We start from the raw sequence: 25,505 nt of genomic DNA on the forward strand, positions 1-25,505 counted from the left end.
ACGACAGGGCATTTTGTGAAGAAAGTGAAGGTGTGGAAATATGTTCCAAATGTGTTGTCGTCAGATAGAATATAATTATATGTTACAATCTCGATAATATCGATATCACGAGGATACAAGATCACTTTAGTATAATGTGTTAAACCTCTGTATGTTTCTCACGTGAATACATAGGGCTTCAAAATATATCTCATCTGTTATTGTACTCTTCAACCTTAATTTGGGATCTGAGTCCATTAGATGATATAAGCGGTAATGAAATGCAACCAAGACATTCTAAATAAATCAAACCTAATTTATCTGTATAAATTATACTTCAAATGAATTTTTAACCATAATAGATATTGTCTAAAGTTCAGGAGCGATAGCACTATGACCTTCTTACGTAAAACTTCAGGAGTAGTGTCCCGAGAAAGAGAAAGCTAAGATAGCCGACTATGTAGTTTTGAAGCAAAACAAGCACTTACTTGCTTTATTTTTTAACCGAAGTCTACTTAAAGCTAATCGAGGACTATCTGGTTATATCATCTCAAATGTAGGAGTAAGAGTTTAGAGGGAAGGAAGTTAGTTAACACCACTTGGTGATATATTCGGTGAGTGGGTTCGAACTCTTAATACGCAGTTTGGAAGTGAAGTGCTCTAATCACCAAACAAATAAATAATTAAAAACATAAATTTTCTTAGTGTGAAATGCTATATATGATATAATTATTCGAATTCTGTTAATTTCAAAATAATATGAAATGGGTATGATAATTGTTTTTTTGCAAAAAGAACAGTTGTTTACTGTCTTGAACAAATATCTTTCAGTATAATGTTTTAAATATATGCATATCTCTGTATTACATAGTGTCGATAAATAAAGACCTAGAGCAATATACTAATTAAAAGTGTAATTAAAATGGTCTTAACTGAGGATCTATGTTTTACGGTTGGTTAGAAATATCAAAATAGAAGAGCGGAAATATTGTTTCATTGTATGATATGATTATTTGGAAAAATACTTAACAGAAAAAATCATGTAATTTACTAATTTATATTGAAAAACATCAACAACTTAAATATTTCTTCTTAATTTTGTATTGCATGTAAGGCCCAAATGAGCTTTTAATGATCTAGTAATTTAGGGCTAGGTCAAACAAAAAGTAGACTGAGGGTCCATTTTCAAACTATCTGTACGTTTCGAAAGGATGGAAAAGAATCCTTACCGTAACCAAAGCCAATAATTTATTTTGGCGAAGTTTAGATTTCAAGCTATATTTTTCAATTATGTATGTGTGTATACATTATATATGTGTATGTGTGTTTTGGGAGAGGGCATCCTTCATTCTCACACAAACAAACTACAGAATAGCACAGAAATATACTTATTAAATAATAAATATATAGAAGTTTTCAAATATTTTTCAATTTCTTTATTTTAGTCTCCCTTGCTTAAAAAAAATTGTTTTTATCATAAACATTGGTTATATAACAGGAAGTAGTTTAATTGAGAAACGGTTAGTATTTAAAATTAATCGGTATTTCTAATTTCATGGTAAATGTTATGCGTTTGGCTCTTGGCTAGGAAATCCCGAACTCCGTTTTTAATTTAGGCTTATATTTCCAACATACATTCATAATGTTTCATGGCACACACACACACTTATTTGTTCAGTTTTTATTGTTCAAATATTAATAAAGTTCAGTATTTTTTAGATTTCATTAATAATAATCTTTCTTAAAGTTACAGATTAGCTGACAACTCTAGTTTTTGTAGTTTTCATTTAATCTGATAACTAGTAGCATCTTAAGAATAATTGTTATAAGACACTTTAGTAGTTAGTATTCAACTAGAAATTTTAGACTGAACACAAATCTCAAGAAGAGAAGGTTAAACAGTGACTGTTCCATCAGCATTGTGAGTTACCTCATATTTCGCAAATGCTTTCCCCTTGTCTTTCAAGAATTTGTCGAAATTTTCCAGAGATATTTGATAAAGATTTCTTCAAACAAAAAGGACTCGTAGAATTCTACAAAATGATTGAAAAAAATTTTAGTATGAGTAAATATAAAGCATATTTATCAGTCGAGATAAGTTATTGCTTACCATTTTATTCCTTAGTAAATAATTTATCGTATCTTGGATTATTTACTGAATTACAAAAAACAGTTAACAGTCATTTTCGTGCTTCTTTCTACTACAAAGAATTTTTACGCCAATCAATGAAGCGAGCTGCAAACGTATCTAAACCTAAAAATAAATATTAATTCAAAATATGTAATGACATACCACACTACAGTACTGTAACATTGAAATAATTCTCACTTTTTGGTTAAAAACGAGAAAACAATTAAGAATCCATAAAAACATGTTTTAGGACTTCATTTCTTTATACGAGTGTTTGTAATGGTTTTCTCACTTATAAACCAAGAAATCTGTAATTTGTTAAACGCAACGTGATTATTGGGAAATAAAATTGGAATGATGTTGAGTGTCCCTTGAGCAATGTATTAACGCTGAAGTTAGTTTGATAAGATAAATTCTCCATATATAATATGAAACTTGTGCCGTGTTAAATGGCGTAATATGATTTATTTTGCTTCTTTTTCATACTGATTTTGTTACAGAAAAGAATTGGTTTTCTGCTTTAAAATAATTAACTAATAAATAAATAGAAAGCAAAATCTTAATAAGTAAATGCATAGGATAGTCTTAACTGAGTCTAATAAAATCATTTCATGAGATATGACAATAAAAATGTTAAAGAACTCTACCTTTTCGCATACAAATATATATTGATACGATATATGTTCTTTCACCTTGTTAAATAACTCATATCACAAGTATTTAATAATTCACACAAATACATGTAAATATAATCAGAAAACCGATCCTTGCATTATAATGTAATGTTGAATCCCAGTATTCGTTGGTAATAGAGTAGCCCAAACGTTGTCAGTGGGTGTTTATCTCAACGTGTCTTCCCTCTAATGTGTCATTACTACATTAGAAACGATTAGCATAAGTAGGTTTCCTATATTTTTGTGAGAAAATTCAAACCAAACCAAAGACAAACCGTATTTTCAGAATGTATGTTTCATAATGAGTCGTTACTGGTTTACTTTAAATGTTCCTAAAACCTTTCTTTTCACCACTTAATGATACAAAATATTATACAGAAATGTTCTGTCATGTCAGCTATTATTGCAAGAATAATTAGCAGTTATATACATTTTTCTAAATATATGGTTATTTGTATATATAAATAAACACAATTTTCTTACATTAATAAGATATTTAATAAAGTAAACTGTATGTTTTTCTCATCGTGCTCGCAGAACATATAATTCATTCATATTAAATATTATTGTTGAAAAGTTGTATAGTGATTTAAAAAAAGAAAATTTAACTGAAATTATACGTAAAATGTGTAAATAATCTATTACAAGATCACTTCACACTAGGAAGTTCCCGTTCTTATTGTTTCAGTTATGTGTACTCTGTAATCCAGTAAAAAGGAACCCTGGATTTAGTTTTGTAATCCCAGAAACTTGACGTTTATTCACAGTAAGTGCTCTAGTTACTGAGGATTTTTATAAAATGATCGATCAATCTACGAAGCACCTGAAGACAGTTTTAACCACTTTATATCTTATTATGATTTTACCAGTTAGAGCATCAATGTTTATGAAGTTTAGACAAGTCACTACGAGAGTATATAAGTTGTTTATTTTCTATATTTCTCTTGTGAAGCGTTTCTAGTGTAAATACTGCTACAAAAGTGAGTCAGTTTTGCATTTTCATTGTCACGGATTTTCTTTTTCTGGAGAGTCAAGAAGATGCACAATAAGGTATCTGTGTTATGCTTTCCAAATAGTATCGAAACTCAATTTTTTACAATATAAGCCTTCAGACTTACCACTGTGGACAATTAAATTTGACAATGGAATAACGAGTTGAGACGAGGAATAGAAATAAACATTTTGGCAGACAAATGAAAGCAGTCTGATTAACCAGAGAACATATAGTCATCGTAATTTTTATACTGACAGAAAATAGACATAAAAATTTATAGAAATATTATCTATTGGAAACAATATTATAGTGTTTGAATATCTATATAATAGATATGTTATTTATTTACCTTTGAGGACCCGACATCACAACAGATAAAAAGTAGTTTAATATAAAACAACTTATACAAAATAAACTGTATGTTTTACTCGTCGTACTCAAAGAACATATAATTCATTCATATAAAAAATTATGGTTGAAAAGTCATATAGTAATTTGAAAAGGTATAAATGAAAATATACGTATAAAGTGCATACGATCTATTCCAAGATCACTTCTCTCTAGGAAGTCTTGCATTATTATTAATTTTAGCACAAAGGAATGTGCACTCTGTGATCCAGTATAAAGAAAGCCCGGATATAGTTTCGTAACTCCAGTAACTTAAGACTTATCCACAGAATGTACTTTAGTTTCAAACAAAGAAGTTATTTAAAGGAGATACAAAACGGTTACACTAAAACAATGAATGGCCTGGCAAAATTCAATGAACACGAGTTAGTTAAAAACCTCTCACAAAACATCCACATATCCTGGTGTAAATAAAGTGAAGATTAATGAACATCGTAGTTATACTAACCACATGTTACAATAAAAATCAAGAACTGAAAATCATCACTTGCGAAATGATATGTTTACAGAAAGCTGTTAACACAACTTGAGGAAGGAAAAAAAGAAATATAAACGTCAGAAAAAATTTTGGAATAGCCCTCGTCAGGGAACACATTGAGAAGCAAAGATTTAAGTAATTTGTACACATAGTAAGAATGCAGTCCAATCACATCTTAAAAATCTATTATAATTCACTTAAATCTTGTGGTCTTAAGATCAAAGTATGTTTTTCGTCAATTACATTTTCTAATGTTCGTGTTATAAATCCACTCCATATGATAGTCAGGGAGACATCTCTCTTTATTACACATTAAAAGCCTCTAATTCTCCATGTGAGTATTCTGAGCCAAAAACGTCTGCTTTAAGTGTAAACTACAACACAACTTTTTCAGATGTGTATTTATTAAATTTTTTAAGCATATATTTGTTAGGCGTCGGCACTAACTTTTTTCCAATCATTATTTAATGCTACAAATACTGGTTAGATTTCATTCTATATTTTCTTCACAGAGTATAAAATGTTTCTTCCTTAAACACCATTAACAATCACTTTAAAGCCAACCAAGGTTTCTGTATAATACTCTTTAATTTTGAAAAATATACTGAATTGCTTTGGTACTTTGGTTTAATCGTCAAGGAACGTGCTTTGTCTATCAGGTATTATATTGTTCGTATCGTAAATTGATTCTTTATAGTGGTCAGACAATCACCTCTCTTGAATACACATTTAACACGTTTATTCTGCATGTTGAAATTTCACAAAGTTCAGTTTTGTTATTTCTTCTCTGTATCTTGTGTTTCTGATACACCGAAACCTCTACTTTCATTATACATTTTTCAGTATACTGGTGATAATACCATAATAACTACATTCATCTCCACGTTCTCCTAAACCAGTGTTTTCTTCAAATAACAGTTAATTACTTTCTTTTCTGAGGAAGACATTAGTAGCTGATAGACAATAAAAATAAAGCTAAAATTATTCTGTGTGGTGCAAATATATTCAGTTATCTATGTAAGGAGCTAAAATCAATGATGTGAACTAATTACTATCTGACAAGAAAGTTCATTAAGGAGAAACTAAATTTAATTGTTTAAACAAGTATTATAATGTAGTAAAAGAAATCACCACATAATAATTAATATACCATTTATATATTTTTGATATTAATTTATATTTAAGAGCTAGTAACAAATAAGGTTTGAGAAAAGGGCACTGATAAATATGCTTGTGTTTACAGAAAAATATTCAGTCACTACATATGACAAGAACAAAAAAACATTCTAGGAATTCAATATCGTAATTGGTTGGTCTTTCTCGGTATATAAGAAATAATCTACGAGTGGTTGCGAGAGGCTTAATATCATGATCTTGGACTCACGATAGTCGTATTTATTGAGAGTGGATGAAAAGTATCAGATAGAATCTTTTTAAAGTAAGTAATAAATAATATTATATAAAGTATGCTACTTAGGCCTGTCTTGTTTGAGGTAATCTTTATTATTTAGCTTAAGAATATACGAGGGCTGTTCAAAAAATACGCGGACTGTTTGAATTGCTCTGCTCCAGTTGGTTCCAGGGGAATCCGCTTGGTGTCGCTAGGTTCCCACAGATCAGCTGATTAGGACGCCAATTCCCGATTGCAGATATCTTCATTTGTGTATTAGCTACGCGGTTTTAAGTAAAGTGCGATTTTTTCGTTTGGCGGATGAATGACCTGAAGGAGCAACGACTTTCTGTGACATTTTGTGTTAAACTTGAAAAATCTGCGACTGAAACTTTTGCTATGATTAACACAACTTACGGTTTCAAGTGGCATGAACGTTTTAAGTATGGTCGACAGTCCATTGAAGATGATGAGCGTCCCGGACGTCCTTCCACGTCAACTGACGACCCACATGTCGACAAAATCAACACCCTGGTGCGGGCAAATCGACGTCTGACTGTCAGGGAGCTTGCTGAAGAGTGTGGGATATCAGTTAGATCTTGTTACGAGATTTTGACCGAAACATTGAAGATGCATCACGTTGCTGCGAAATTCAGCCCTCAGAACTCGTGAGTTTTTGGACAAACACTCGATCACTGTTCTTCCCCACCCCCCTACTCACCTGACCTTGCTCCTTGCGATTTTTTCCTGTTCCCCAAACTCAAAAGACCCTTGAAAGGAAGAAGATTTGAGACGATTCCCGAGATTAAGGCAAATGCAACGAAGGAGCTGGAGGACATTACAAAAAAAGCGTACCAGGACTGTTTCAACAAGTGGAAACACCGTTGGGATAAGTGTGTGCGTTGAGGAGGAGAGTACTTTGAAGGGGTCCCAGACCTGTAACTTCTAAATAAAGTACATTTTGTTTTATGACGTCAGTCCGCGTATTTATTGAACAAACCTCGTACAATATTAGAATACTAAAACTCTACGTGTATTAAACACACTTTGTATTCTTTAAAAGTTTTGCATAAATTTTGATTACTTTTTCGTAAGCATGAGGAAATATTTTAACTGTAAAATTGTTGGAAATAAATGGAAGCCATTCAACAATAGCGAAAAATCCACCAACTACGATATTAACTGATATTGTTATAACGCACTCACAAAGTCTGACGACTATTTGGTGGTATTGGACGGACTTTTCCTCGACTTAAGGGATATAGATATTTCTCAATATATTTATTGAAACAGTATTTTATTTTGTATAGTTAAGCATTTGACAAACAAGTGTACCACTAGAAAGACAGGAAAAACAAATAGCGGATTAACTGGAGCAAGTTTTGAGTCGTTACAACAACTGTCCCAGGTTTATGTGGAAGGTGTTGATTCAGATGTGATGTTTTATTATTGTTATTATTAACAGTTTTACTTAAGATTAAAGAAACTAATGAGAAATTGAAGTAATTTGGAGATTGGTAAAAGAAATTATAAAACTATAAAAAGCAAAATATAATATGAGAAATATTAATTCTTACAATGAAATATTGTTTTCACTCTTCTTTCATTGAAATATCTAACCAAAGAGAAGACACTTAATTTTAATATACAACGAAGTGTTTTCAAAAAGTTTCGTAAATATTGTACATAATCAAGACCAAAGAAAGCAAAGACGTTGTCAAACATCTTGTCCTATTGTGGTGAAGTCCTTTAAAAGAAAATTGTTTAAAAATATATTATATTTTGACTATGGTAATAAACACCATAAAAACACACTCTTTTCAATATATTGAAAAATATATTATATTTTTAAACAATAAATTTCAAATTTTTCTTTTGAAAAGAGAATAATTCATATATCAGAATTATTTTCGAATTAACGCTCCTGTACACTATATGCATGTATTCACAAATACACTTTGAAAATACAATTGTTCTAATGTTGGCATGGTTTTCAAGATAGAATTTCGATTTTTTCTTATAAGTGAATACAGCTACTTATAAGCTACATGTGCTAGCCTTTCCTCATTTTGAATCACTTACCTCTATAATGTGCTCAACACTAGGACAGTTAACTGAAAATTTTATGTCACAATTATCAGAACATTTATAAGTACATCTTGGTGTTGGAATAGCGATCTTATTTTTCTTTTCGAATGTATGAATAAACAAAACACTCTTTGAAACTTTATTCAATCAGTTTATTCGTACAAGGTATAAAAACAAAACGTGAGCTAGCAGTCATTCATTTTTCCACACTTACCCTTATAATTTGATCAAGACTAGGATGTTTTCTGAAACTTTTTTCAATCAGTATATACACAGAAGTTATAAAAAGTAACAGTTTATCCAGTGCACAAGTTTTAATTGAAGACAGATCAACAGAAAATGAAGTCTTCATTTTGATTTCAGAATTACAACGTTATTATAACATTATTTTAACTTTATCTATAGAATTAATCGTGAAACTCAGCGGCGTTTCTCTTCAGGTTTGATCATTTTTGGTCTTTGTGAAAAGTTTTCAGTTACTGATTTTTCAACGTTATCTGTATACTTTATTTTATCCGAGGTTCTCATAACTCAACCGTAGTATACGTTTACTAGTAACGTTAATGTTGTTTCATAAAAATGAAGTTTAAAGCGCATTAGCCCTCAGATTATTAACGCTTTACATCTGGGGATGACTAGTTACCTAAGTGTTTTATGCTGTTTATTGCAACACAAGTAAGCGATTTAGGCTTCTTTTTTCTCTATTTACGTGACCTAAATGATTAATTAAGAGCAGCTTATTTTCACAGTTTGATCGTTATTAATAAATCAAGAATATTTGTACTCTCAAATATACTTTAGAAATATCTGTAGCGCCTTATTTTAAACACCGTTTTTAAGCCCTTACTTAACTAATATCCCCATCATACCAAACATGCTTGCCCTTTCAGCCGTGTGGTCTTTATAAAGTGACGGTCAGTCCCACCATATGTTGGTGAAAGAATAGCCAAAGCGTTGGCAGAGGGTGATGATGACTAGTTGCTTCCACTCTAGTCTTACACTGTTAAACTAGGGACGGCTAGCCCAAATAGCTTTCGTATAGCTTTGCGCGAAATTAAAAACAAACTAACTAACAAACTTAACTAATACAGTAAAACAGGTTGCACGTGCCCTGATACTACATTCAGATATTCTAAACCAAACTGGCAGCAATGAAGAACCTTAATCGATACATTATAACATATGGGAATCAGAAGGTGGCCTTTGAACTCCATAGTAGAGTGTGATTCTTTTTAACCAGTTTGAACTATTCTGGTAAAACAAGGAATACTAATACATGTAATTCTACTTCGGAGTCGATCAGTTATCAGTAGCTTCTGATTAAACCTACGTTTGAAACTGCAACTTCCTGTGATACACACACACACACAGACATATATATATGTATCTTTAAGTTATTGTGAAAATGAAGGAAGCCAAAAAAATATTCGTTATGACCATACAATTTGTTTTGCTCTGAACCCGAAATCCATTTGTAATATGTCTAAAGTAGCCAATCCGCAGTCCTCAAAATTATTAGTATTTTTGAGTAGTTCTATTGATGTTTCTTTATATAATGGTCTTTACCATAAACAATGAATTTGTACATTAACAAGAAATAATTCACTGTCAAAAGCTATCAAACGACTCTAATGTGTATTTATGAAATTATGAATAATTATGAAATTTCAGACGTTATTTTTCTAGATGATATATAAGACTTATCAAGGATTTCTTTTAACAAATGCATATTTATTAGCCTTGAGCCCGACCTTTATTGAAGCCTATTACTATAACCATAACCTTTGCGCCACAATTCATTTTAGAATTCAGGTAATACCTAAAAGTAATCCTTCGGTGTGTGGCTAAATGTTTTGCCTTTTCCCAGATGCAAATTTCCTTCTTAGAATATGGAAAAATCTGGTTATGTGAAGTGTTCAACTGAAAGGGTAAAATCAAAGCTTTAATTGAACCTGGTAAAAATAGAAAACTGCACAACGAACTATAAATGAATATAGGAGCTAATAAAAAGTTAAACTGTTTGGTTACAAACGATCCCAACACCACAGCAGTCTATTGCAGATAAAATACGAATATTCTTGTGAACTGTTAAAAAGATATGACACACGCAATGAGATATAAAAAACTAAACGACAACATTGTTCATTAGAGTCTATCAAACTACATAGTTAAATAGGCTAAAGCTGTACTAAGATGAATCAGGAATATTCTTAAATATAATACATTGTTTGTTGTAATGTCAGTTTTCCTCCACTCAAAAATGATATACGTGAACTTGTATGAGATAGTTAAAATAAGTTTAATGAAATATGAATTTCAGTTTTCTGTCTATTTTGTTTATCAAATTATAGTTTATTTCTAAGTCATTGTTAAATTACGTCCACAAAAATAACATTTTCAATTATTTGCTATAACAATCTTGCAAGTTAATTAGTAAGTTGAAAAGTGACTGTTACATCATTATTGTGAGTTACTTCATATTCCTTAAATGCTTCCCCGTAGTCTTTCAAGAATTTGTCGAAATTTTCCAATGGTATTCGTTTGACTGTTTCTTTGAACAAAAGGGACGCGTAGAAATCTGCAAATGATTAATAAATTCTTACTGTGAGTAAATGTAAAGAATATTCAACAATCAAGATAGTTTATGTTCACCATTTCACTCCTCAGTAAGGATATTTTCATTTCCTGGATCATCCATCGAATTAAAAAGACATTTAATAGTCAAATTCGTTTTTGTTTCTAATGGAGAGAAAATTTAGGCAGATCAGTAAAACAAGCTGCAAAAATATCTAAAAAGGAATTTTAATTGAAAATATATAATAACATATCACAGTAGAATACTATAACATTAAAAAACTGTCACTTTTAAGTTAAAAACAATACGACAATTACATTAAAAAAAAAACATGTATTAGGTTGTTACCTTGCTCGGCTGTTTCTATTGGTTTTTATTTTATTTTTATGAATCAAGAAATCTGAAATTTATTACATGTAACGTGATTATTATAAAATGATAAACTTAGAAGGATTTTGTGTGTTCCTTGAGTTATATGTTAATGTTTTCGTTAATTTAGTTAGAAATTTCGCCTTATATCATATATTATAAAACATTTACCGTGTCAAATGATGTAATAAGGTTTATTTTCTTTCCTCTTCATGCTAATTTCGTCACTTAATAGAATTAGTTTCTTGGTTAAATAGATTAAGCACAACAGTGTAAGAAAGATAATTCAAAAGTAACTAAATTTAAGTCATAGATAAATAGTGTTGAAAGCCTAATACGTAAATGCATAATATAGATTTAAGTAACTCGATAGTGATCAGGATAACGTACATATAAATATAACTTAATATCAGACTTTGTGTTGTTGTTGCTGTTTTGAATTAAGCACAAAACTACTCAATGGGCTATCTGTGCTCTGTTCACCACAGGTATCAAACCAGGATTTTAGCGTTATAAGTCCGCAGACATACCGCTGAGCAACTGGAGGCCCAGACTTTGTGTTCAGTACTTAACAAAAGATAATTTTTACATTAATTATCATCGATTTACTATATCAGTACATACATTCACGTTTTAAGTCGACTCTATAGCTGCTATAACGTAAAAGTGACGAATATCAGTTGATAAAGAACGCGTTAATGAATCTAATAACAAACCAGAGATATTAACGAAAATGATGTAACGTTCTAAGTTTTATTTATCTTTGCACCAAGAGTATTTTGTCAACAATACAGGTTACTCTGAATTACTTAGAGTTGTTAACTTTTTTATTTTGAGTTAATAGAACAAAACTTGGTTTTTGGACTCAGGTTATATCCATGGTACTAAAATACAGCCATCTTTTGTAGGATTTCAGTGTCACTGAATCTCGATCACATATTATGTTTATGGCATCCTCGTAATACCTGAGGCGGTATATTTAATATTAAGTTATTATCCTCAACAAATTCAATAAAATCTAGTGTATGTACTCTGGTGCTACGTGCAGATGTGCTAAAACAAACTGGCAGTGTTGAATGACCTAAATGAATACATGAGACCTTTGAACTCCATCATGAAATATTGTTTAGTTATGCCAGTTTTATCAATTTTGGTAAAATAATGAAATTCTAGTCCACTTTCTTCACCAGATTCTTTTTTATTATTAGTAGTAGCTTCTGATTAAATCAATGCAGATTAGACATGAATTCAGTCAAAAAATAACATAGGTTTTAATAACTAGACTAACTACAAGTATTGATTTACAATTAATTTATCAGTTCGCTACCATTTGTGTTATCGAATATTTAGTCATTATCTCAATAATATCTAAATTTAGCGTGAAGTGGATTTTAAATCTATTTTAAATCAAAATAGCTAACAATGTAATACAGAAACATATATGTAAGACGTTTCTAAAAACTGTATTAATAAAACTGACATTATTGCAAGAATGTCATAAAACTTTACTGAAAGACACAAACCAGTTTCCTTCACGCACTATCTGATACGTGAAAAGTGTAACACCAGAAGAATTATCTTCAGCTACTTTGTGGTACTTATGCAGCAGTTACGCACGATGTGTTAATTTATAAACAATTATTACTTGAAACTTTAATTTTAATCTTCGGAGTTTTGTTCTCTTATTTCTTTAATATTTATGAGACTTTACTTGTCTCCAAGGAACCGTATTCTGATTGTTTTTAAAATGATAAACATTTGATTAAACAAGAGTAGCCCAAGAGTTGGCGGTGGGTGGTGATGACTGGCTGCCTTCCCTCTAGTCTTACACTGCTAAATTAGGGACGGCTAGTGGAGATAGCCCTTGAGTAGCTTTGTGCAAAATCCAAAACAACCAAACTTAAGGGATAGAGCTATTTCTAAATATATTTGTTGAAATACGATTTGTATATGTTTTAAATTACAACCATGTGTTCAGTGAGATAGACAGGAAACTAGCAGATATTGTGGAGCAAGTTTATTTTAATACAGATCAACGTATTGTAGCATCGTAGGTCCGTACTCATACCGCTGTACAACTGGGGAAATTTATGTGTTGGAAGACACCTCTGCTCATTATGCGCTGTGTACGACAGTTGAATATATATAATCCCCGCATCTGCTCTGTTCACTAAAGAGAAGAAAAATTAAGGTACCTAACTGTGTCTTGTCTCTTTTGTTAATTCTGAGAACAATTGTATATATTCGAATTATTTTAAGTTAATTTTAACCTACAATTATTTTTTTTGTTTGCATAAAGGCAGAGAAAAAAATTCAGTTATTGAATTTCTAACGTTAATCTATATATTTAAGTTTATACTCGTTTATAAAAGGGACACCTAAGTATACATTTATTTATAATGTTAATAATAGTTCATAGACGTAAACTGTTAATGTATTTAATGCAAATACTAATATATATACGTATATATACATATATATATATATATGTGTATGTATAATAAATATAGACTTCATACATTATAGGATACATTAGATCTCAAATCATTAACGCTTCATATGTGTTAGATAAATGAGTAGTCGGCTTCCTAAGGTTCTTATGATATTTATCTTATAAGGCAACTTGTGGTTTAGGCTTCTTTTGTACAATTTACATTATCTAAATGTTTTTTTCTAAGGGCAGCTTAATTTCACAGTGTGAACTATATTTGTAGAATGTTTATACTTTCCATAAGTTCTCATATCCATACTTCAGGGTATATTTTACTTCATTTTATAGGTCTAGGCTTACAGTTGTGACCCTTTACCTTTTTCTGAATAACAGTTTCACAAGTTTTAATAATTCACATTCATGTATGTATATATATATATATATATATCAAATACCATTCAGCTGTGGGCGCGTTATAATGTGCCAGCCAGTCCTACTATTATTTTGTAAAAGAGTAGCCAAATGCTGTAGGTAGGTTGTGATGAATAGCCGCTTCCCTCTCCTCTATGACGCTTAAATTATGTACGGCCAGCACAGATAGTCTTCATGTATCTTTGCGCAAAAATTAAAAAAACAACACTAAAACAAAAACAAACCATACCTTCAAGATGTATGATTTCGTGGTGAGACTTTACTCCTTTATTTTTAATGTCTTTAGGTTACTAAAACGTTTTCATTTCACCAAGTAATGATAGAAAACATTACAGAGAATTTTTTTATAATAATCATTTCTGTACGAACAGCTAACAGCTAGCACATTTATGCAATAGCTAAGCAAGGCCATTTACAAAGACAATAACTTTAAGTGTACAGAAAAAGTGATTAAAAAGTGATTCGCATATCATAACAGTAACGTAATTTACATTATTTTTCGATATTACCTCAATTTTCCTGTTATAAGAAAGATCCAAAGCTGTCACAAAAATTCTGCTTCATATTTAAAAATTACCTTCAATAACATTATCAGCATCTTCATCAACAGTGGTTTATCTCAAAACATTCCGTATACTGTTTTAGTGAATTTAACTTACACTGTACACACCATTTGATATCAGTGAAAAATAAGAATAGGAACAATAATGTAGGTATATCGGTAGAAATGTATATTATTTAAAAATAAGTATGTATTGTTTGAAAGTATTAAAATCAAAACAGGTTTCATTATTCAAATCATCCAATTAAAGTAACTGAACATAATATATATTTAAATATATGGTTATTGTTATACTTACCTAAACACAATTTTATCCATACTTTTGTGTTATATCCAAAACCATGTATTTAATCGCTTCATAATCAAGTTCTCCCATGACGAACTTAACAAAATCTGATTGCGTATCAATGGCAAGTTTTTTTTTTTTTCAAGTTTGAGCAGTGTGATAAAAGTATATTTTTGTAGCCCTTTTATGTAGTGAGGACAAAAGAAAGCAAAGACCTTGTCAAACATCTTGTACCATTGTGATGGAGTCCTCAGAAACAAAAGTTTAAAATATATTAGATTTTTAAACAATAAGAGTCAAAGGTTTATTTTCAGAAAAAGACAATTCATATATCATAATTGTTTTCGAATTAATACCCCTGTGCACTTTTTACATATATACACAAATACACACTGAAAACACAATTGTTCTAATGTTGCCATCACTTTCAAGATAGTGAATGAGGCTACTTAAATGGTACCTTACCCATATAATTTGTTCAATACTAATACTGTTAACAGAAACTTTTATATCACAAATATCAAGACATGTATAAGTAAATCTTCGTGTTGGAATAAGGCAATCCTATTTTTATTTATTTTCAAAATTAAAACGTTACCACAACATGATTTTAACCTGTTCTATATAATTATTCGTGAAACTCAGAGCCATTTTTATTTAGGCTTCTTTGTTTTTATACGAAACAACATCAGACTAGCTGTTGTGTCTACCTAAGAGAGTCTAACCACGGATCGTAGTATGGTTAGTCAGTAAACATACCGCCGTCCAACAGGGGAAATTTATGCATAGAGAGACACCTTTGTTGATTATGTGCTACGCACGCCAGTTGAATATGTATGATCCTCGTATGTATTCTCTATGTTAAAGAGATGAAAATTAAGATATCTAAATATATCGTATCTCTTTTGTTAGTTCTGAAGGGCAGTTCTTCAGAAACAAATTATTTAAGTTATTTTCCACGTTGGTCCTAAAACACATTTTATGCAGAAACGCGTAGAAAAGACTAAAGTCTCAGCGAGAAACTGATTTTCTAACATTGTTTATAATTTATTTTGTCCAAGGCTCTCGTAAGTCCATCTAAGTATACGTATACTAGTAATATTAGTACTGTTTAATACACGCGAACTTTAAAGTGTATTAGCCCTCAGATTATTAACGCTTTACAACTAAGGGGTGACTGGTTTCCGAAACATTTTTCAACAATTCACACTAATATACAGACACACATGCAGGTATATATGTACAAATACAATCATACACAAATATAAGATAACAGGCCTTCTTTGCCCTACTTATCACTTTTTCTGCTTGTTTATGTTAAATGTCATAACATCTGTATCAACAGGAAGTCTTTCTTTTTTCTCTTCAAATATTCGCTACTATCAAATTAACGTACTTATTCTGAAAGCGTGTCTACGATGTTTAAGTATGGGAAACTCGACTTATTTTCGTCTTCAAAGCCATAAATAACTCATTTAATTGGGAGGAAGTTTAAAGTAGTTTTATCTTTTCAAAACTCTCGGTTTTCTATAAGAGTTTCTTTGATACTAGATATATCGATAATATTTCTATCTTCAGGATCTGGGATTTCATAATTACTCTTTACTGGTTTACATCAAATGTTTCGATTTTCCAATAACTTTTTCTTTTCACCATTTAATGATAAACTGTTTCATAAAAAAAATGTTTCTATCAAATATTGTTTTACTCTATACGAATAATTAACAGTAAGCACATTTATTTAACCACTTAACAAAGCAGTAACTTGAAGTATTCAGTAAATGTAATGAAAAAGATTATTTACAGATCATAAAAGTAACTACATTCACCACACCCTTCAGTTATTTCGATTCCTGACAAACCCGGAAAGTCGACAGGTATTTATATACACAATATAAAAAATAGCACAAGCAAACAAAAACATATTTCAAACATTCGAGAAGGTAATCAAAAGAATATAGCGCCATCTAATGTTAAACCTATGAACTACCTCGAGCTGATAGTTCACGCGGTGTCCAACAGATGTTGTTTGTTTTTGAATTTCACACAAAGCTACACGACGGCTATCTTCGCTAGGCGTTCCTAATGTAGCAGTGTAAGACTAGAGGGAAGGCAGCTAGTCATCGCCACCCACCGCTAACTCTTAGGCTACTTTTGTACCACCGAATAGTGGGACTGACAGTCAAATTCTAACGCCCCCATGACTAAACAAGCTCGCTCTTTAAGCCGTAGATGTGTTATAAGGTGATGGTCAATCGCATTATTGGTTAGTGAAATAGTAATACAATGGTTGTTTACCGATTAACGCTTCGTTTCAGTATGGTCTTACTTTTAACCAGCGAATATTTAGGCTAATTTCATGGTGTTCACATATTCTCTATTAAATGCTAAAAAAAGTCTTTCATTTTTATTTTCCCTTTTCTTATTTTTATCTTTCGATCTTTACTCAAATAAGTGGTTGAGTCTAAAGACGCAAAATGCATATTTTTTCTTTGTGTTCATTGGTCTTAAGATTTTCGCCAGCAGTGTATATCTTACGGCTAAAATAAGCATGGCATAATGCATTTGTATGTTTATGTTATAGATGTAGATCTGTCTTGTTCATTTTCCTGACGAAGTGGTCAATTGGTTTGGAAGTAACTTTGGAAGAAATTTGAAATTTCTCAATAGAAGATATATAATATCAATATTTTTCAATTATTATAACACTAATGCAGAATTTATATACATTATTCTTGTGAATTGAGTCAACTTCATACGTTCATTGTTTTATCCTTTCTTCAGTCTAGCGAAGATGCAAAATGAATTATGTGTGTTATTCTCTCAGCGTGCTAACGAAGCTCATATCAGACTTACCGCTGAGAAGAGCTGGATGTGGACACTGACATAACGAATTGTGTTTATGTGTATAAATAAAAATCAAACAAAATAGTTATGGACTTATTTGTATTGACTGTCATTTATCACTTTTTAACTCAAACAAGAAAATGACTTAATATATTGTGAAAATCAACCTGCTTTAGGAGAACATGGAGGAGAAAGTAGCCATTATGATACTATTTTCAGTACAATGAAAAACGTGTAGCTTATTGTTGAGGTATTGCCATATGAGAAATATATAGAATATAGAGTAGAAATGACTGAACGTTATAGAATTCGTACAAAAAGAACAAGGGTCTTGAATGTGTATTCAAGAGAAGTGGCTGCATAACTACTATAAGGAATAAATTTATGACACGAACATTAGAATATCTATGTGACGAAAATGTATTTAGATCATCAAGCCATGAAACCATTAGAAAATTATGTGTATTATAACAGATTATTGGAATGTGTTGCAAGGAAACTGGAGTAATTAGAGATTGAAGTAATTTAGTAAATAAATTAATAAGTTAGAATATAGATATTTGATCACATATCAGACGTGTTATTCATATGAGTGTAGTAAGAAAGTAGTCTTCATCACAGTAACTAAAACAAATCATATGTTTTTCTACCGTCTGGTTGAATTATAATGGGTCACGAGTGCTGACTGTGTACATGTATATTCATTCTCAACTAAACTCTCTATCCACGTCTTCGTTGGTCTCCCTCTTCTGACTCCAAAGCATTCTTACTGTGTTGCAACTATTTAATTCTTTGCTTCTTAATGTATTCGCTGATTAGGGTATTCCAACCATTACTCGGACGTTCACATTTCTATTCCTGTTTTTCTCTAGTTATTTTAATAACTTTCTTTAAGCATCTGATAACCTACCGTTTATTATTTGTATTAAGAATCCTTGTTTGATTTGGTAACATGTGTTTAGTAAAAACACTGTCTTTATTAAATTTCACTTTATTTCCATGTGAATATTTAGGTTTTTCAAAATCGGTAGAATTGCTTTGAATCGCTACTCATCCTTTGGATGTGTAAAATTAGCCAGAAAAGTTTATCCCCACATAGAAGTGAGAATCAGTGGAGCTGCTGTTTTGAACTGATTGTGCAGGGGGGCAGAGGCCTATTGAAACCTTCCAACCCCACCTCTGCAACACGGTTGGGGCTACCAGAATTAGACAACCACTGCTGCACTGAAGAAATACCCACATCTAAGTCTGGGAGATTCATGGGGCTGCAGAGCCCCCATTTATGATCATTCTCCCCTTGTGATCCCAAATGGTTTGGGACACTAGAGAAGCTGACAAGGTAATCAAGCGAGCCCAGAGAGTACAGCTCGTTCACTGGCAGGATGGGGTCTCCAACCTTCATGGGGAAGAGGGCCAGATCAACCACATTACCAAAGGTCAGGTGAGTAGACTCCTTCAGAGATCTAAGCTTCAGCGTTACTGACCAAGAGATCATGGGCACATATGAAGTACCATTGCCCACAGTCAACCCACGCAGGATTGTAAGAGCTTGATTCTCAATAGAGGATCCCACCCAAACATCACCTAAAGTGGCGAGAAAGTGGGTTTTATCATAGCCCCAACCACCTCACTACCAGACAGAGGACTGAGCCCCCACACAAACTGAATCTACTCCAAGTCAGCCAGTCTGACCAGTGCCCATCAGAAATCCTGACCACACCACGACCAGAACAATTACATGATAGGTCTGGCCTTTGTCAGGGGTTGGGAAGTCCCTCCATCCTAAAACACAGGAATAGGTAATGATGGGTCAGGCATCTGCTTTGAGACCCCACCTCCGTAAGCTTTCAAAACTGGTGGCGGTATGGAGGAGATCCCCATACTCTTCTTACGCAGCTGCGGTTGTCCTGCAGCCGCCGCGATGTAAGATGCCACACGCCTCGGACAACGCCAGAACGCGAAGTGACTACCCCACACAGCATAAACTACCTTGTATTCTTTGTTGAAATATTCAAATGCTAGACACTTTCCGCACTGGTGGGGTTTGGCAAGAACTCAACAAGTGGCTTTCTAGGCCACAGCGGTTGCATAGTCTCCGCATCCCAAAATAGTTTGTTACACATCACACGTAACCCCTGGATAGATGTAAACCTGGAAACCGGCTTCTTCATATCATAGAGTGTGGAGGCACTCTACATGGCTACTCGAAGTCGGTACTAACTGCGTTTATTATCGCCGAGGGTAGCGAGGCTGCGGGCACCACGAAACGCATGGCCGTAGAGTCATACCGGCCAACAATGAAAATCGTTTCATTAAAGCAAGTGAAGAAAAAGAAAAAAACACAAACACTGCTACAAAGGACAAAGTCTAAATTACACTCAAACAAAATTCACCGAAAAACACGAAAGGTAAAGCACACGATATAATATTGGCACAACCCCGTGAACAAGCACTGAAAAAAATACTGCAGCAGAAAATGAACGTCGCAAACCACAAGACACTCTAGCAAGGTAGTCCTGCTTCCAGTGATGGTCTAGGAAATTTGCATTTTGAACTTTGAACTTTGTAGAGGTTAAGTTGAGAGAGAGAGAGAGAAGTCTGAGTAATTCTCTTTCCAACAGCGGTGATCGGGAACGTTGTGGTTCTACTTCGTCCCCGCTCATGGAGGTTTATTTACTTTTACGTGGAAGTTTTTTGTAATTTGATTTAGCTTGTTTAAGTTGATGAAGTGAGGTGGAGTATTATAAAAATTACTGGTGAGGTAGGGGAGGCAAGGAAAGTAAGCCATGCCGGAGAACTCAGAGAAAACACACGTTCACAGGCGCCGAAAGTTTTACCTGTGCCCGGAGGGAAATTGCAACGAAAACGAACGTGGCAGAGGCTTAGTTCAGAGAGAGAGAAATCTGAAGAATTCTCTCTCCAACTCTCATGGGTTTTTCCTTCGCTTTTATTTTGACATTTTTAAGGTGTAATGGGGTATTTGAGAGTAATACGAAAGACGGGAGAACTGGACGAGGGCGGCATAAGTGAAGTAAGACAGACCTTGGCCTATGGTCGGAATATGCTGGCGGCTGGCGAATTAACTTAAAATTAACCATAACTGGATAAAGTATAAACTATAACTGAATAAACAAACGGCTCTTTTCAGGCTCCGGTAAGAATGTGACTGGGACCTACAGATCCAATGCGAGAGATTTTGCTGTGGGGAAAAACGGAAGTACCTGGAGAAAACCCACTTTCACGGCATGAGCGCCGATAAATCATCCCAGACCATGCCCGGAAGTAGCTGGGAAAAACACAGGAATAAAACAAAATCAAAACAAAAGAAAAGCTGATGGACTGTGACGGTGGTATACATGAAAACTGCTAGCTGTGGTCTTGTAGATCAGGTAGTAACTTCGTCATGAACTTGTTTTCACACTTGAAGCCCATTGGTGCAACTGAAAAACGTGATCTAGGTGGTGGAACAACTGACTGTTCTTCGGTGAGTTGTTCTTCGCTGGTCTGTGATGCTTTGATTCTTCTTGTAATTTTGGTTTGAGTTTTCTGCGTGTAGGTAGTTTGTCTTTCTGTTTGAACTGACGCGTCGATAGTTATCTTGCTAATGGTTTGAGTCTGGCTGGTTGTTGAATTCTGTGGAACTGGGACTGAAGTCTGGCATGATCTGTCGCTTGGACTGCTGAATCTTGGCGTGTTGCTAACAGAGGGAGTTGACGTCTTCTGGGTCGAGTTATCTGTATCTGTGTTCGTGTTTCTTCTAGTTGGATCTGGACTCGGCGGTATTTTTGTAGTTTCTCGTTGGAAGTTGTCCGTTGGTTGTTTATGATGTCTAGGCGCTTTGTTTGACCAAGTGTTGAAAGGTCGTCGATGTGGGCGTTCGGCTCTAAAGTGAAATATGTGATAATAACATCCGTCACGTAAAAGACAGTCAGCATTGTACTTCGATGTTGTCACTATCTTCATGAAGTACGTAGGAAGATTAGTGTTCTTAGAAAAAATTCGATGAACAGCATAAACACTGGCCTGAATTTGAGGTTCTATGGCTTGTTTGATTTCTTCTGGTTGAATTGATGGGTCGACGCCCCTGAGAAATACTGAATAAAGACTGACTGGACTTTTGGCAGGGGAACAACTTACATTAAATTCGGTGTTCCATGGTTGACACATATAAATTTGGTCTGCGGTAGTGGCGGGTTAAATGAAAATTCCGCCCAGGCGTAAGATTTGGGTCCTGGACGGTTCAGTGATTGCCCCTGGCTTGGCTTGGGCGATCAACGTGGCGACTTGAAGCGGCGTGAGGTTCGACGGTAGACCGTCGACGATTACCGGCGGTACTGACGGCCTGCCTGGTGTGGATAAATGTTTCGTCTTAAAAACCATGTTGGTAGAGATATCAGCACGTCTGACGTGATCAGTGACTAGCGTGGACTCTAGTTGACTGGACTGGTCAAAAACTCCAAAATATTTCATTTGGTGTTTGAGAGTAGAAGTTTACATCTTTCACAAAGCTTGTGTTTTCTTACAGCAAAGCCACATCGGGCTATCTGCTGAGCCCACCGAGGGAAATCGAACCCTTGATTTTAGCGTTGTAAATCCGGGGGAAATTGTATGCCTGAATACTTGATTTTATGCATCTTTTTAGCAATGGATGTGGCTGAAATAACTGAACCCACTAACTAGAAGGGGTGTCCACACAATATTCCTCATATAGTATATATGTTTATGAAAAATTTAGGTTTAATTTTTGTTTTACTACTTTTGTCTTAATATCTCTAACATTAGGGCTAGGAGCAAAATAACGCAGGCCTTATAGTACGTCAAACTATTCTTACCAAGGCAAGATGTAATGTTTCTTTTTAGTGTTTACTGTTTCACTTAATCTACTCTTAATACAGATACGAAAGAGATATTTCAAAGTAACTTGGATATGTAAAATTACAATTTTATGTGGGTCTCGAACATCCTTTCAATACCAGAACAATGAAACAATTTCAACATATATTCATGAATTGAAACTTACTGTTAATTTTTTAATGTTGACAGAATTATGTGTTGTGTCTTTGTGTAATTATCTGCGAATATCCAAACTAATCCAAATTATATCTTGAATATAATATCAGGTTTTACAACAACATTGTTTTCTCTGTACGTTTGTGTGTGTGTGTATATATCTCTACACAAGTGAGTAATTTATTTTAAATGAATGTCAATATATTACCCTGATTTTTTTTAAATAAATAGAGTTTTAAAAATCTAAAACATGTTTTTTTTTTTTCGTTTGTTTTAGAACTCCCTCGCATTGGGCGAAGATGTTTGACAAAGTTTTCGCTTTCTTTTACCATCATTACGTCAGAGATTTTAGAAAATTTCTAAAAGTATTTCGTGAGATATTGAAACCAGAAGGTTACGTTATCTGTCTTGGTATTGCTTCAGCTCATACGTTTTCTGCTTGGTTAGAGTTGTCAACGAAAGAAGAATGGAAAAAATATCTTATCGTAAGAAATAATGTTTCTGGTATTTTTGACACTTAAGGAATACAACTTTTGATTTTCTTTTGGCTTAGTAAGAAAGCGCTAAAACTAATTTTTTTTGCGTAACTTTCCAAAAATCTAATGTTATACCCCTCTCGCCAACTTGTTATACGGAGGATTTGGCACAGTTTATATACCATAAACCTCGACACCTATAACTGTGATAAATGATTATTAATCGAAAACCTGCTGATACTTGACCAGGAACATTCATTGGTATTTAACATTGCAACCTGTTGAACTTCGGAAAATTAACTTTTGGATGTTAGTATTCCTAACAATGTATTAGATATTATTGGTGGAAAGCCAAATTGTTAACTACGTGAGGCCAACCAATAATACAACTACCTTATCTGTAAAGTAAATTGTATCTGTGAATCAACATAGAATTAATTCGCTCATTGAAAACCATACATAAAATATTCGGATCGAGACCAAAAAGAAGACTCGTGATTCTTTCTAGGTTTGTAGAACTTTTGCATTTAAATTATTTTTAATAATTGTTATTGTAAATCATATTGTTTGTATATGTTTGTTAAGAAAGAAAATTGTGTGTATTCAATCTTGTTGGCAAGTATTATAAACTTCATACATATCGACATTTAGTTAATTTCCAAATTAAAATTAAAGGTTAGTCTGTTTGAAATTGTAAGATGTAACATAATTCGGAAACTCGTCCGAATCAAATTATGATATGTAACAATTGTTTAAGTTAACTTTACGAAACTTTAATCAAAGTACTGATTCGAAAACTGTAACCTCAAATTGTGAAATCATACATGTCTGAGCTGTGCTCACCATAGCTGTCTGAACAACATTCTTTAACATTTTAAACTTGTAGACTTATTGCTTACCCAGTAAAGATTAATTTGTTGTATAATTTAAGAGCTAATAGGTTTATTCTTCTATTACGTAATTAGAGAGGAATATCATAGTGAAGTGATCAGCTTGAATTAATTTGGACTTTGGATTATATGACGATAACTACATCAATAATTCATAGTAAACTTTACATTTATCTAAGTTAATATACTTTTTATGATTCGCAGGTTTCCAGGAAAGTGTTTTGCCTAAAAAAATCGTCACCAGTGGAAAATTTCGACAAATTTTTGGAAGACGAAAGGAAAGTTGTTAAGAGATACAAAGTGGAATGCAATACTGAAGGACCAGTCACTGCTCAGCAAACCTTTATCGAGATGTTTCTGCAGTACAAAAGTTAGACTTGAATGATGTCAGAATGTATTAAACAAAGTTTCAAAATACCATTACTTTTCAGATTAGATCAAGAATAATCACAAGTATTGCGATACAAATATTTATCAATTAATCTTAAATAAAGTAGAATATTAATGCAATGTCATTAATTTTAAAACTTGCCAAGCTTTAGTGTTTAACAATAAAAGCAAAAACGTCGTAAATGAATATCACAACAATATAGAACTATTTAGTGTTTATGTTTATATTAGTTTTAATAAAATTACTAAAATGAAACACAAACATTTTTGTGTCAGATTCATTCTATTAATAAAAAGTATTCGGTATTAAAGTATGTGAAGAAAATATTTTTGTCATAATAGGTCATAATTGCAAATTTGCTTTGAAGTTCATCTATAAAACTTTAAATATTTCTATTTTTATATTCTTCATTTTTATTAACAGTTTTAATTTTGATAAAAATTAGCGAAAAAATGAGTTGTTATGCGAACTAGACATATATTGCAAAATAGAAGAGCGGAAATATTGTTTCATTGTATGATATGATTATTTGAAAAAATACTTAACAGAAAAAAATCATGTAATTTACTAGTTTATACTGAAAAACATCAACAACTTAGATATATCTTCTCAATTTTGTATTGCATGTAAAGCTCAAATAAGATTATAATGATCTAGTAATTCAGGGCTAGGTGAAACAATAAGCAGCCTGAGGGTCCATTTACAAACTATCTGTACGTTTCAAACAGAGCTACAAAGAATGTTGAATTTTATTATTAATGTATACTTGACTCACACTGAGAATTTTCAGACAGCAAAAAATTAAATAACTTTCTTCGAAAAACTTATTAAATCGTGCGTACTCGAAATAACATTGAGTTAAAGATGGAAAAGAATCCTTACCAATAATCTACCTTGGCCAGATTTATGTTTCAGGCTATAATTTTCAATTATGTACGTATGTACACATGTATATATATATATATATGTATGTGTGTGAGTCTTTGAAATGAATCGGTGTTTCTAATTTCATGGTAAATGTTATGCATTTGGATCTTTGCTAGGTAATCCCGGACTCCGTTTTTCATTTAGGCTTCTGTTTCCAACTTACGCTA

The 25,505-nt window shown here is 32.7% G+C and overlaps 2 protein-coding genes across 4 annotated transcripts in view; one reads left to right on the forward strand and one right to left on the reverse strand.

The window, feature by feature from the left end:
- Positions 1-1,504: 1,504 nt before the first annotated feature.
- The window catches only part of LOC143239612 (juvenile hormone acid O-methyltransferase-like), a 44,144-nt gene continuing 20,143 nt past the window's right edge, over positions 1,505-25,505 (reverse strand). Inside the window, exon 4 of one of the 2 annotated variants that reach the window (XM_076480890.1) lies at positions 1,505-2,012. The gene's annotated coding sequence lies outside the window, so the exon portion shown is untranslated. Of the gene's footprint in view, positions 2,013-10,498; positions 10,721-25,505 lie in introns of those variants that run through there. The other variant, XM_076480889.1, reaches the window with a different exon arrangement.
- Positions 13,093-24,636, forward strand: LOC143238930 (uncharacterized). Of its 2 annotated transcripts, none has more exons than XR_013020845.1 (3): positions 13,093-13,277; positions 22,932-23,638; positions 24,225-24,636. XR_013020845.1 is itself a non-coding variant. In XM_076479584.1 (3 exons), the coding sequence occupies exons 2-3, from the start codon at positions 22,954-22,956 to the stop codon at positions 24,393-24,395; spliced, it is 357 nt and encodes a 118-aa protein (XP_076335699.1). In that variant the 5' UTR covers positions 13,093-13,277; positions 22,932-22,953; the 3' UTR covers positions 24,396-24,636. The 2 variants fall into 2 exon arrangements, 1 of the variants encoding a protein (XP_076335699.1); XM_076479584.1 differs by having other exon boundaries at positions 22,932-23,139.

The sequence above is a fragment of the Tachypleus tridentatus genome, chromosome 13, assembly GCF_004210375.1.
Source record: "Tachypleus tridentatus isolate NWPU-2018 chromosome 13, ASM421037v1, whole genome shotgun sequence".
NCBI classification, from domain to species: Eukaryota; Metazoa; Arthropoda; class Merostomata; order Xiphosura; family Limulidae; genus Tachypleus; species Tachypleus tridentatus.